General features: G+C 38.5%; 1 protein-coding gene across 9 annotated transcripts in view; it reads right to left on the minus strand.

Moving 5' to 3' along the window:
* Positions 1-15,429, minus strand: part of ptbp3 (polypyrimidine tract binding protein 3) — an 82,634-nt gene that overhangs the window by 23,210 nt on the left and 43,995 nt on the right. For 6 of the 9 annotated variants that reach the window (XM_048174567.1, XM_048174577.1, XM_048174593.1 and 3 more), the window contains exons 2-6: positions 15,218-15,293; positions 4,963-5,132; positions 3,529-3,675; positions 2,397-2,564; positions 1,480-1,590 (exon numbers count right to left, since the gene is read on the minus strand). In XM_048174567.1, coding sequence (XP_048030524.1) covers positions 1,480-1,590; positions 2,397-2,564; positions 3,529-3,675; positions 4,963-5,132; positions 15,218-15,242 — 621 coding nt within the window. In that variant the 5' untranslated portion in view covers positions 15,243-15,293. The remainder of the gene's footprint in view (positions 1-1,479; positions 1,591-2,396; positions 2,565-3,528; positions 3,676-4,962; positions 5,133-15,217; positions 15,294-15,429) is intronic. The other 3 variants (XM_048174598.1, XM_048174600.1, XM_048174599.1) reach the window with 2 other exon arrangements.

A 15,429-nucleotide genomic window follows, 5' to 3' on the forward strand; every position in this document is an offset into this window, starting at 1 on the left:
ACGCACGACATGGGCGGAAATACCGTGGTAGGGCGAATAACGTCATCTAATTTTCTCCTCCAACTTCAAAATCGTCCGATATTGTTGTTTTACCTTTTTTTAGTAAAGGGTGTTTGGCTTAATCATTGCGCATTTGCTTTGTAGACACTGGATCGGTACTTCTGCCTAGGTCATGACCTTTGTAACATGATTACGTCATGCGTGCGGATCACAGAGCTAGTGCAAGATGAGCATTTGTGGTTCAAATAAATATTGGTATATATATATATATATATATATATATATATATATATATATATATATATATATATATATTTATTTATTTATTATTTTTTTTTATTTTTATTTTTTTAGAAAATGACCGATCGTTTCGCTTGATAAGACCCTTATTCCTCGTCTGGGATCATGTAGAGCGCTTTGAAGCTGCACTGAAACTGCTGTTTGGATCTTCCACCTGTTATACCCCACTGAAGTCCACTATATGGAGAAAAATTCTGGAATGTTTTCCTTAAAAACCTTCATTTTTTTTCCACTGAAGAAAGAAAGACATTGACATCTTGGATGACATGGGGCAAATTATCAGGAAATTTTCATTCAGAAGTGAACTTATCCTTTAATATTTTTGTGGAACTATTTTAATGAATAGAAGATTCAAAATAACTTTTGTCTGTACTGTCGATTTCGATCAACTGAATGCATCCTTGCTGAATAAATGCATTCATTTTGGAGTTTTTTTTTTTTTTTTTTTTTCCCCAAACTTTGAATGGCATTTTTTTTTTAAGAAAATGTAAAAATCTACTTTTAGTTAGTTCTGAATTTCTGCAAGTGGGAATCACTTTTCCAGCCAAGACGCTGGGAAAATAAGGTGCATTTGCACACAATTGTTCCTTTTTTTGCGGCAATTTTATACGGGAGGAAGGGGGGCTTCATTGCCCATTTCAAAAGAGACCCCTGTCCCCACCCCTTCTGTAACACTAACAAATACTCTCTTTGTGCAAAGAGGCAATGCAACATGGCAGCCGCACAATAGATAACACCCTCAGACCAGAGGAGTAATTACTTGCTAGCTCTTTTCCCCTGGTGAGCTGCATTGGCATTCATTAGATAACCTCAACGGTGACATATTAATTACAGGGGCGGCTTGATTTGTGCAGTCTACTGGGAGCTGGTTTTCCTGCCATCTTCCTGTTGCTTTGACAAATTTTCGGCTCCACACCAAAAAAATACCAGAGAGCACCAAAAATGAGGTGATGGAAGACAGGTGTGTGCGCCATCATGATTGATCATGAAGGCTTGATTATAGGGGACGGGGCGCTGGTGAGGGATGACCACAGCTAAACCCGTCTGTCTCCACGGACAAGCCAGAGGAACTAAACTAGCGCAGTTGCCATGTTTTCATCCCACCCAACCCAAATCATCCAACCAACAAGATAATAAAGGGGAGCATTTTGTGGCTGTGTTTTCTATTTCAGTACTGACCATTTTGGCATGATGTGCGTTCATTGGATCTGCATATTGTAGCAAGGCCTGGAACTGGTTGTTCTTGGTGAAGGTAATGATCTTCAGGACTGTTCCAAATTTTGAGAAGATCTAAATGAAGGAGAGGACAAGAACATGAAGGACAGCCATGTTAAACAGACTAGTTTAAGACCTAGAAGATTTGCTCTTATAGCAAGTTAAGCTGGTCTTTCAGCTGGTCTCCCAACCTGGCCAAGGTGGTGTTCAGTAGGTTTAGCTGATCAGTCAGCTTTTAAGTGCCCAGAACCCCTATAAAACTGTTAAACTAGTCCAGTCTGACCAGTGGAATCCAGCTGAGACCAGTAAACCACCTCAGGCTGTTTTTTTTTTCTTTCTTTCTTTTTTCAGCTTTCTCAACACTTTTCTGATCTAGATTTCATCTCATGATTCTCACATGAACCATGTGAGGGCTTTAAGAAATTTCTGAACACAAGCGTTTTGTGACACTTTGACCTTGTGGAAGGGTAAATCTATGTGGTTGCTTGGTGACAACAAAGTAGGAAGTGTAGAGAGTAAACACCGAAATAGGGCAAGCAAACGAACTATGTAAATATCCTGGGGATGGCTTGATATATTGCAGGAAGTAAATAAAAAGGACATCATAATGTTACTTGATATATTAAGTCATTATGTAATAATTGAAAAAGCATGCTGACATTGTAACAGAAATATTATCAAATATCATTTAATAAATTTCAATAATATTTCCAAATATTTAAGCAAATTAAAGCTGGTATCAAACAAAAAAAGGCCTGTGAATCCGAACTAAATTAAAAATAAGTGCCAATACTTGGAGCAATTGAAGAACAATTATAAATGTCATATTAAATGGCCTTTAGTTTAAAGAATCATCCAATTTTGGTGTAATGTAGTCTTACCTGGTGTAGCACTTCTAGAGACACTGGGTAGTAGAGATTCTCTACGATGATGCGAAGCACAGGACTTTGTCCAGGCATCATTCCGCCATCACTGGCTGTCGCAGTCCCAGAGAGACTCATATTCCCAGAATGCACTGCATTGACAGCTTGCAGAGCAGCCTGAGCCCTCTACAAGCGAGACATATAGAGTTAACATTCAGAACAAACTCTTCTAAAACTTTCCACTCAGACACAACTCAGTCACACTACTGCACTAGAGGGTTTCCCTTTGGCAATGGCACTAAAATGCACTATCAGCAATGACTCTGTAATGAGTCGATTTACATACTGTAAAACTAATAGCTCTGAGTAAAGCAAAAGTATATAGGAGATACTATATATATGCGGAGTTACCATTCTCGGTTTGTTAAAAAGAAAACAAAGGTTTAAGTTTAGAGCCTCGTCAGCCTTTCAGGCACAAAGTGGGGCACGTTCCACCGATAGACATGACTTTGAATCAAGGTCGGTTATTGTTTTGCCATTTTAAGACATAGCAAGGTTGGTTCAGGTTGTCATATTGTATAAACAAGAAATTGATCCATAGCTAGAAAAAAACTGAAAAAGTAAGGAAAATATTTTATTACTTTTCACTAATGGTTACACCACTTGACATTTTGAGAGTACTAAATCAAACACTTTGTTGAAAATGGTCTAAAAAGTACATGTTCAAGAGTGTGGTCACATTAGCGTAATTTTGCAGGCAAAAAAAAAAAAAAAAGGTCCACTGTTTATTGTCAATAGTGTAGAGATGGATGAAGCACAGCTTACACAGAAGGCACTTTCAAACCAAGCAGCTGCGTTGGTCAACACAGCAAATTTAAGTGACCAAAACATGCTAAGGGAACCTGTTTGCCCTCAAGCAAAATGTAGATTCCTATTGAAATGACTGGATATCGCCCCAATAAATTTTGCAAAGCAACGGTAAATGTGACTGGATATTAAAAACTTAACACATGCATTTAAACAATTCTTTTTAAATGATTCCTTTAAATGATTAAATGATCTTAGATAACCTTATTTGGCATTGCCCCTACTATGGTAGTGAAAGGGGTGGTTTAAAGTGCAGGTTGGAGAGACAGTATGTAATTCTCACCCCCTGATTGGGCAGATTATCAGTCTTGAGCTCACGGTGGTTGGAATACTGGATGTAGACGGGCTGGTTGCGGACATGGGGTGTGGCTGTGGTGTAGTAGTTGACCATGGTGATGGCTGCTTCTTCAGAAGCCATTTCTATAAAAGCCTGTAGTGCAAATAGAGAAATACTGTAAGTGCTCATTCATGATAACAACACAATTCAGCTAATTGCACATATGTGGTGTAAGTTAATTCTTCTTAGTCTGTTTTAATGCAACACTCGAATGAAAAACCAGTGGACTAAAAGAAATGGAGATAAATTACAGTAATTATAATCAGTGCTGCTTTGCACTTATGAATGGACAGTAAAACAAGCATAATCATGTCTGTAGCACAAAAAATATGGGACAAAGTATAATATTTTGAGTTAAGAGTCTTGTTCGAATTAATCCTAAGTATGCAATAAAATGGTGATGCTTGTCTTAACAGGCGCCACTAATAATTATTCTGACCTCATCAAGCAAGGTGTGAGAGATTTATAGATGCAGAATCTAACAATAAACTGAATCTTTTGAAGCCCCAATCAAATCAACCAACAAACAACAAATTATGCAACGGGGCATTAGAAATCTGTCTGCCCGTCTTTTCTTGTCTAAATATGCCATTTTCCATTTGAATATGAAAAGGCACTCAAGTGGAAGCAGGAGACTGCTGTGTTTTTGCAGGGCTTCTGTTATTAGATGGACCTTGATGTGTTTGAAAGGACACACACTTCAGTTTCTATCACTGGCCATCACTAATGAAGCGAAAACAGATCTGGACCCTTGTCCTCACTATCCCTTAGTAAAGAGAAAATACAGGCAAAATGATTCTTTGATGGTGGTTTTTCTTAGTATAGTGGGTTTTTATGGGCCAGTCTCATGACAATTTCTGGGTCATATTTCACTCCAAAACCCAAAAAAAAAATGAGAAATTGCATTTCATGTGTTCACAGTTGGGACTCTGGTTGTTTGAGAATGTGTGGTGTGCGGTCTGGGTCACATCACGGCACTCCACACACTATAGGAACAAAAAAGTAAAATCTATGTTATCGTCATGTTTATGGTCTCTCATATTTTAAAAATCTGATTAGATTTTAAAAATCTTTTAGTGTGGGCCAGCCTTAAGACAATGGTATTGTCACACCATTGTCCCCATTGTGGAGGTAGGTCCACATTTCCAAAATCATGTTAGTTACACCATGATGAACCACACAGAGGTTTAGCAGTGGGAATATATACACTGGCTTCCTCTGATCTTATTTATGCCATTTAATCCTAAAATTCCACTACTAAACAAAATTGAAAATGTAAGGTGAGGTTTGAGAATCTCACAAGGCAAATTTCAAACCCATCAGTGTGCCTGAGGTTCCAATTCTCATGCTGCTGAAAGCTTACACAGCTGAAGCACCTACTTGGTTTTTCCCTTTAAGCATCAACAGGTTGGTGACTTTGCCAAAAGGGACTCCTAGTGAGACGACCTCTGCTTCAGACACTTCGATGGGAACTTTGCGGACGTGGAGGACACGGGAGGGGACACAGGGAGATCGGTCTCCTTTATAGTTTTTACTGTCAGTGCCATTAGCTGCCAAAAAGGAAAAAAGAGAGACAGATTATCAATTTTTTGATTTTACCCGTTTTCCAAATGCCAAAAATGGCATTGATGTACATGGATATTACAAAAACAAGACCCGTCAGACACCAAACAACATTATAATCGATTAACTGACACCAAAAAGGTCACGGTTACAAAATATTTTGCAACATTTTGGCCTCACGAAGGACCTACAATGAATTTAACAAGATACACTAGACAGAGAGACATGGGCAGAAACACAAAACCGACAATATGATGGTGGTGGGCAGCATCTCTGTTGCTCCCCCTCGAAACAATACATCAAGCTTCTTACAGGATTAAGCAGGCCTCTGTAGTCTGTCAAGACTCCAAATGGCACCCATTGTGGGGCGTTTGGCACTTGGCTATGTCCAGGGGCACATCACAGGCTGGTGACAGTTTTAACAGAGACAGACCGTGGCGTAGTGCCTGCCTCAGCTTTCAACACTTACAGCTTTCACATTCTTGCAAGCCCTTACACTGCTTGTGTTCGTCTGATTGCAGATAATGGCATCAAGGCAATTTGTATCCATCTCAGTGTCAGATACAAAAAGATTATACATGCACATTCTACCTTTTTTTTTTTTTTTTTTTTTTTTTTACCAACACAGATTGCAACCTACAGTGGGCAGACTTGTGGTCAATTTGCCCAATTTCCCATTGATTGGCCAAACAGATACAAACTCACACCACTGAGCCAGAAGATGACATGTCTGATAGCTCAAACAAACTGCAATATGTTTGAAAGAACCACAAAGCACTCATTCTTCAGGAAGTCAACATGCAAATGGCTTTCTTAAAATTGCCTCTAAACATTAAACTGGGACAGGAGAAAGCATTTTAGCACACTTCACCCTGAATGGGCTGAAATTCATGCAATGTTAGACTCCGCTCTTATGTATTTGTCTGGTCATGAACTTAAAAGCTCCATTACTGTAATACAGGGAAAATTTCTGTTCATAGTTTGTATGTGAGGTAAAAATGATACCATGTTCCCCATGATGAATGCAGTAGTGTGCAAGGACTAGTGACTGAGATAACTCTTTATCTCTCACGCATTGATAAACTCTTTCTTTCCAAAGTTAAGCCTGCCGACGAGAGGAGGCAGAGAGAAACAGCCGTGCACAAAAGAAAGTGCTGCCATCAGCAGGACAACCAGTCACAGTTGAAAAAATGAACAGGCCCAGCACAGTGATCCAATCTTTCCCTCACAGTCTAGAGATCTAGACCCCTCCCGCCTTACAGCCCAGCACAGTATATCCCATTTCACCCCTCACCAATCTAAACCCTCCCCTCGCAGTCCAGCACAGTGATTCCATCCCTTTCTGACAGTCCAGAGATCTAGACCCTTCTCTTACAAACGAACACAGTGACCTAGACCTGCCTCTCACAGCCTAGCACAGTGATTCCATCCCTTTCTCACAGTCTAGAGATCTAGACCCTCCCCTCATAGCCTAGCACAGCGATCTAGACCCACTCCTTACAGCCCAATGATCCAGACCCTCTCCTCACAGCCCAGAAGTGATCCCATCTCACCTCTCACAGCCCAGCATAGTAATCTAGACCCACCCCTCACAGCCCAGCAGTGATCCCATCTCACCCTTCACAGCTCACCAAGCTAGACCTGTACTTTACAGCCCAGCAGCGATTTAGGCTCTTCTTTCACAGCCCAGCCCAGTGATATAGACCCTTCCCTCACTAGTCTCAGCCTCAGACGTCATGCCCACGGAACGTTGGCTGAACGTCTGATGCATATGGCACACAAAATGGGAAACACTTCGGGGGTTTCAAAGTCGTCATTGGATTTGTTGAATTCTACAGGATTTCCGGGAGACCCGTGTGTGGCGTACTTTACCGGTCCAGCTGGAAAAAAACATGCAGTGATGCCAAACCCCCTCATGGAAGAAGCTTTTGTGTTTACAACTGTGACAAAGAGCATCACACATCACGCAGCAAACTTGCACAACGTTCTTGAATTAATAGTTTATTAGATGCATGTCGGTCTGTTATTGTAGGGACATCAACTTTACATTTTTATCAGACATTGTTTTGGGTTGTCCTTAGTCAATGAAAGCTGCAATGGAGTCCAGACCTTCTGCCATCAGTCTGAAGATCTGACTACGCGAGACTATCCCCTCACAGCCCAACACAGTTATCTAGAATCTTCCGTCTCAGCCCAGCAGTTATCTAGGCTCTTCCCTCTTAGCCCAGCAGTGATCCCATCCCTCCCCTCTTAACCCAGACCTTCCTCTATTAGCCCAGCATGCAGATACCTTCCCACCCCTCACAGATCTTCAAGCTTCACCTGTTCTCAATAGAATTTTTCTTTTATTCCCACTGCTACAGGCTTGCATTTACAGCCAACTTGTCATTTACGATGCAACACAGACGCTAAGGAGAATAATGTGACTAGACAATCAATAAGAGTCTAACGATTGTAGTGTGTGCTTTTCAGCTGTTAATATGAATCAGTGCCAAGGGTATCTAGTGAAATTCACCTCTGAGGATTTGCAGCTAGAAAGAAGCCTTATCAAAGCAACAAACACCAAGCAACAACATGCAGGTTTATGAGGGTTATGATAATTAGTGATAGCCTTCTGTTTTTAGGTGTCCATCTGCAAACATTTAAGGTATTCAGAACCATAACTGTTGAATTCTTCCATGACATAAAATGAACTAAAAGACTATATTGTAGCACTGTGGAGGAAAAAAATGTGTGCTTAAACCATGTTTATAAACATACACAAACTGATTCCTCTTTTTCAGGCAGTCTGTTGTACATGCAGATAAAATATAATCAGGGTTCCAATTATATCTTGCCCAGTCTGTCTGCTACAAATACAAATACATACATATTTAATGCTAACGAGGTCTGCCTTAGTCCAGACCCTGCATCTAGATTCAATTGAAAGCAATACGGATAATGAAAAACAAGCTTCTGCAAGACATCTACTGTTAACGCACGGAACATGGATGCGATGAAAAAGGCAACAAAACAAAACCTCCAGTGGAATAACTCGGGCTAAGGCAGTAGCCTACCACATGTAGAGAGTTAAACCGAGAAAAGAAACTAGATAATCCCTTTACAGAACAGGCAGATTGTATTCTATCATCACATACTGCAGAAAGAGATGCATGAGCAACATGCTGAAAGAGAAAAGCTTTTTTTTTTTTTTAAGGATATAACACTTATAAACTGCTGTTGAAAAGCTCTTAGACTGCAGTTTTCCACCTTGGAGGCTCATTCAGAATGTAAAATGTCCAAGTTTAAATAAGCTCAATTATGGAACTTTAGCACATTTTAAAAACCTCATATGCAACCCTAATATGCATAATCTTCAATAAAGTTTGCTTTAATATTACTGAACCTTTACTGCAACTAGGGATTTATATATGACGTGTGGATGAGACCCTTACGTATCCTAGAGACAGGCATCTCGCCACATAGCAGCCACCAGGAGAAAAGGAAGATGATTGGCCCACTTTTCCATTGACCCTGTGTTACCATGGTGACATACACATGACCTATCAAGGCATCTGGCTTCGCCATGCCAATTCATCTCATTGTGTCGTTAACAAATCTTATTGTGCATTTAATGTGATTAGAGGAACCATCCCTGAATCGAATATGCCACAGGCTTTTCAAGAGGAAATGAGTAAAAAGGATCTTTGAAATTCACTGGCCATACATAAACTTATGAGATGGTTTGTGCTAGCAAATCTAGACAGCTTTCCTACATTATTAAGGAATACCAAAGTCTTAAAAAATTCTCTTTTACAAACTCTGCTAAATCATTCTGTTTTGTAGGCAAGAAATGACAACTTTTAAAATGACATTAATAAATATTATATAACATTTAATAGATTTAGCTGAAGGAATAGTTCACACAAAAATAAAAATGGCAAATGGTGCAACAATTTTTGGCTGAACCATTCTTTTAATGTACAATTATGAATGAATTTGATAATGTTATAATTTATGAACTCTGATCCATGATTTTATCATATATTTGAATGTTCAATAATGGTAGACAAGAAGCACACATTTTGTAAACACTACTCTTTTTTTAAAGAATTAATACTTTTATTCAGCAAGGATGCATTAAAATGATAAAAAGTGACAGTAAAGACATTTATAATGTTACACAAGATTTCTATTCCAAATAAATACTGTTCTTTTGAACTCAAAATGTACACAGTTTCCAAAAAAAAAAAATATTAAGCTCTTTTCAACCTTGATTAAAAAAAACAGGTTCTTGAGCAGCAAATCTGCCTATTAGAATAGTTTCTGAAGGATCATGTGACGCTAAACTCCAAAATAGTAGGCAAATATTAAACTTATGTTTGTGCAACAAACAAAGCCAATACGGGGTGAGGAAGTTGTTCTGTAAATCAAAGGATTTCTGCAGCACTGAAACAGCATTATCCATTTGTAGAAAGCATCCGTTTTCTGTGATATTTGTCTATGCATCACCCAAGAGACTAGAGAAGAATCTTATCCTTGCTGTCACGGCTAATTCAGCGATGCACTGTGAAATCCCACTACAGTAAAACTGTTGCTAGGACACCACAGAATTTGCGGAATGCTCCTCACAACCGAGCGCTCTGTGACTTCCAGTCAACAATTCCCATATCTGACATTCCTGAAATGCCACCTTTACCGCAAGTATTACCTATACGCTGTTCCACCTGTCTGTTGCTTTTTCACTGCGCTCTTACAAACAACCGCAATTCTTGGAACATTTATGATCCATCATGTACTAGGGTAAGAACAGAGTAGTCTTCCGTTTGATAAAGGCTGGCTGCACACATACACACACCCGGACCCCACTCAAACATGTCCATCAGTTTTAACTCATGGTTATGGGCTGTACTGTCAACTTTGCCTGGGGCAAGAAGGAGTATGTCAGGTTTGACAGGGCAGAAATGCTTTTGTATTGTTCTGGCAGAGTGGTCCCAGTAGACAGCAATCAAGTGTGCATGTGTTTGCCAAGGTGCAACGACTCTGAGCCTTTGGGCTCTCATATGCTTGATGTGCTGGAACACAAGGATCCTGTCCTACTTGCTTTTCAGATAACAAGCTCTGATGTTCTACAGCCATAAAGGAAAAAGTAGTGACTACAGGACCAGTGTTGGTCCTAAACGGAAAAACCAACACCTTGTCCTACCCAGACACGATGTGCCGACAAGCGTTAAAGGGTATTTTTTCCATGTTAATCAGAGTTTTTGTCATGACGGGCGACAGCGGATTCTATAAAAAAAAATAATAAAACGGTTTCTATTTCAGTGACATAGCAGATAAAAACAACAACATACAGAGTATGACAATAATAATTTCAGGTACTAAGTTATGTGCTTAATTTAATCTTAAAGGTGTCTAGTATGTGTAGTATGAGTTTGAACATCATTTTGCACCTTTATAGGCATTCTGAAAGTGACCATGAATTATTCACCTCAGATCTTGAAAATAAATTAAACAAGAATGTTCAAACTGTGAATTCAATGTGAAATAACACAGCTTCAATGTAGTTAGCTTGTAGCTTGTAGTGTAACTAACTATATTAAAATGGTACCTTGACTATAGTCAAAGACTATAGAATAACACAAGACGTGTCACTCGTATTGTTTTGAATGGGAGAAAGTGTAACGCGCAATATGGCGGAATAAGTCCCGCCTTCTAAAGCCAAGAGCCAATCGCTGACTGGTAAAGTCATCGCGTCACTTCAGCGGCCGTTAGAATCACCGGTTTCTATAGAAACAGTCAGACACGCGCCTCCGAAGAGACGCGCATTTAGGTCTGCGCATGCGCATTAGCTTGATCCATACAGTTTTTTTTTGTCATGATTCGAGCGTTTAGAAACTACATTTTTGAGTCGGTTGTTGTTAGATTTCATTGGTGATTTCAAATATGAAATTTAATCGTAAGGTTGGCGAACAGTTTTGGAGAATCTGATGTTTCCCCATTCAAAGAGATAGGAGCTGCATGATGCCCAGGATGCCCGAGAGGCGTTTCAAAGATGGCCGCCGAGTGAAATGACTTGTCTTAAAGGGACTTTGCTATAGTTGAACATGTAGCTTAGCAAGTTTACAGATTCAAAGTAGCTTCCCCACACTGTAAAGGACTAGTGTTTAATTTAGCTACTATTTTATAACAACAGAAAACTTCCCACCCATGACTACCTTTTAATTAAACAAGTTTTCAGCTAAAGTGGTTAGACAAGAGTAAATATGCCTTCTAGTATGATTATTACCAACCAGTTAATGACAATATATACAGCTCAAAGAGTGTGAACAACACAAAACATCAGGGAGGCATTTGAAAGCATTTTTATCAGTGTTAAACAGCAGGGACTATATTGACCTTGATGTAAGCTAGCTTGATTGGGCCATCAGCACACAGACTCAGGGTTAGCTTTGTTATGGCTTCCTTAGTTTTGTGTAGCTATGACCATGATGTACTGTGAAGGACATTTTGCGTCAAGAAACCCAAACAATGATACGGCTGACTCTATAACAGGGAAAACATATGTCTGAGGTCAAATTTAATTCAAGGTTGTATTCTGTGCTAATTTGGCTAAATGCTAATGACTGTGCATTTCAGACTAGCAGTTAAAAGATACAGGGTTTTTAATAGCTGACTATGCAGAAGGAAAAGAAAAAAAAAAACAGTGTAAACTAAGGTGGTTAGCTTATCTCCCAGCCTGACAAAGCTGGTTATGCAGGTCTTTCTTGATAGATTTAACTATGGTAGATAAACTGGATAAGGCCAACAAACTACCCTAGGCTGGTGATAAACCACAAACACTCACAAAATTATATTTGAAAAGCCAAAAAGTGTACTATCCATTGACAAGGCTGGTAGTTGATTTTGAAATTGACAAGTTCAAAAGGCAATTTGTAAATATTTTAAGTTAGACAAATTCATATGAAATTGTACAATCTCATTCATACCTTTTTGTATGGTATGCTTACACCTCACTGAGAGTTAGGCTTAGGGGTTGGCCCTCATGCTTTTTTTATTTTTTATTTTTTTATTTATATAAATCAACATTTTGTACAACTCAAGGGTTAGGGTTAGCATAAAACGTAAAATAATTGCATTTTCTCTTAAGATGGGGTTTGAACTTCTTAAGTGAACAGAGTTACTGGCCAAATGATTGAATAAATATTTATTTAACAAATATATACAAAAAATGCAAATGATATTATACATAAAAATAAGATACATAATTTATATTTGGTATATAATTTATTAATATATTTTATTTATTTATTATATAAATTATACAGTTTAGTCAGGCTAGACAAAACCAGAATATTCAAAACATGAAAACCAAGATCCAAAAATTTTCTGAACAATCTAATTATGCCAGTTCTGACTTTGGCGATACAGCCTCAAAATCAAACAATAAATCAAAAAAGATTGACTTTTTTGCAACAGCAACAGCAACACTTTATGAAGATGTGCTATTCTTGATCTTCAGAACAATACTACCATCTCTGTTCATTTTTGCATTAGTTTTTGCACAACATGCATCCACAAATCATACCAGCTATTCAACACTAAACCACATGAAAAGCCAACATTTTGCAATTATTTTGCAGAGTCACTAAAATTCCAAGCACATCTTAAAGCACTCACTGTGGAGCTTTCATGAGAAGCAGAAAATATCAAAATATAGAAGCTGTCCGGAGGCTATGCCTGGTCATTCCACTTTAAACTCTGAAAATAATAGAGACACTGTTTCCCTTTCCAAAGCACAACAACATATTAAGGATTATTGTTTACCAGGGGAAGGATGAGTGAGCAAGAAAGAAAAGAAATGGCAGAGAGGGGTAAGAGAAGATGGAGAGCAGATGATGGGGTCATTTCATTCTGCCCTCCATTTTATCTCCATTCAGATGCTCAAATAACAGCTAATACACTCGCCAAACATTTCACCATCATACACTGATCAGTGCATAGTTCATTTTCAGTGCTGTTAAAAAGGTTAAAAATACTAATTTCTTTTTCTTTAAAAAAAAAATATATTTCATATTAGTATAATTTTTAGAAGCCAATGTCCATGATACTGATTGGATTTAAAGTGCCTGATTACACTTTTTCAGATATTAGCTTTCATGTAATATAGTTGTTTGTGAATGTAAAAGGTCTGCAAATTGTCTTCATTGTCTGCCAGCAAACAACATCTACTTTAATCCTCAAACACTGTAGTTGTAGCCGAGGCCTGAAAGAGTTTGGTTTGTGATGCATCACCGTGTATCGTGCTGGGGAAGCCTTTGCAGCTGTAACAGACCCTTCGCCGGGAGTTTGATTGACAAGTGATCTAACCAATCATAACGCAAAATCCAACATTTTGTCCGACAAAGCAGTCAGGAGTTAGAAGATTAACCTCGGTGGACTTGAACTTGAAAAATGGTGTGTACTGACGTCTTTCCGCATTTGAAACAACTTTCCTTCTCATGTTCATTCATGTTTATTTGATGCTATAAATTAACTAGTAAGAAGAGATGATCGGTTCACGAACCGCTTGAGCTGAGGCACTACAGTGATCTGTCACGACACATTAAAGAACCACAAAAGTTTTTATTGCTCAAATTTCTTTACAAATTACACAATTTTAAAGCTGGGACTTTGTTTAATATCATAAGTAACCGGCTCTGTCTTTGTCAGTGTCCTCTTTGCTTCGCGATGTATTTTCACTCTGTGTGGTGTGACAGCACCATGGCTTGTTGGACAAAGCAACAGTAACTAAGGGGGGCGGGTCTTGGCAAAGGTTCAATTCAGATTTGGTAATGGGTGTCTGGTTTCAACAGACTGGGCTATCTGACCAATCAGAGCAGAGTAGACCAATCACAACAGACTGGGCCATCTGACCAATCAGAGCAAAGTAGACCAATCATAACAGACTGTTCCATCTGACCAATCAGAGCAGAGTAGACCAACCACAACAGACCAAACCATCTGACCAATCAGAGCAGAGTAGACCAATTTAAACAGACTGTTCCATCTGACCAATCAGAGCAGAGCACTCTCAGAAAGGAGGGGTTTAGAGATACCGAATCTTTTATCAAACCGTTTCAGACACTAAGAAAAGAGCTAATGCTACAATGTTTATATTATGAAAAAATTAAAGTGTTTTTTTTTTTTACCTTGGATGCATGTAAACCTATTGTAGGAGACCTCCAAGACAAAATGATGATTACTTTTTTTTTTTTTTTTTTAATCTTTGGTGCAACATTATCCCACGACTGTAGATGAATGTTCATCTGTTCGAAGATCCTCAAAAATTCAGTTTGAATACTTTACATGGAAATGTAATGTATGAAGAATGTCAAAATGAAACCCATTTATCTTTTTTAGCATGACCTTTTAAACATTTTTACATTAGTAAGATATCAGAAGAGAACTGAATATTCAGCAGGAAATAACGAGTAGGTGAAACATATGTGGCTAATACATAAGGGATAATTTACAGTAAGTTGGTCATTATAGCAAAATAAACCTTGGTATGTTGATCGGGACCCTGAGCTGAAGTGGAGGTTTATGTGATAATGAGCAGCTCACTGTAGTGTACATTATCCCCCTTATTACTCGGCTACTTAGCAAATAAATAAATAGACATAAAATACTGATTTCAATTAAAATTATTTTATGTAGGTTGCACAGCCACTATGTAGGAAATCAGCTGCCTGAGACACATTGCTTATCGCTCATTATACCGCAGAATGCTGTAATTGACCAATCAGAATAAAGTATTATTTTTGCCCACTTGTACACCCTTGGTTACATTAGCAGAAAAGAAAAGTCAATTCAGAGGCAGAGAAGGTTATTAAATTTTAATAATACATAATGAAAACAAATTTTAACACGAATGCCGACATTTATTAAGAAAGCAAGCAGGGACAACTTTGATTTCATATGGTCTTTAAATCTGTGACCGAAAGTAATACTTTACATGAATAATTCAACAAAAAGGCCAAGTCAAATAATCTCTTATTGCCTGAAAGGGTCTAGACTGTTAATGGAAATGATGTTGATGAACAGACAGTACCTGTGGATGGAGTGGAACTGCTCATGGTAGTACAGCAACACGAGGAGGCGGAAACAGGAGGCTCTCCAGATGCCCACTGAAACAAACGAATATAAAATAAAAGTCTCAGTCAAAATGAGTCAAAGTGGGAATCTGAAAAAAACCTGAGCAACCACCCAAAACGCCACCTAGCAGCTATAACTATTACAACCCTTATATTCCAAATGTTGGTG

The sequence above is a fragment of the Megalobrama amblycephala genome, linkage group LG2 (genome assembly GCF_018812025.1).
Source record: "Megalobrama amblycephala isolate DHTTF-2021 linkage group LG2, ASM1881202v1, whole genome shotgun sequence".
Taxonomy (NCBI): domain Eukaryota; kingdom Metazoa; phylum Chordata; class Actinopteri; order Cypriniformes; family Xenocyprididae; genus Megalobrama; species Megalobrama amblycephala.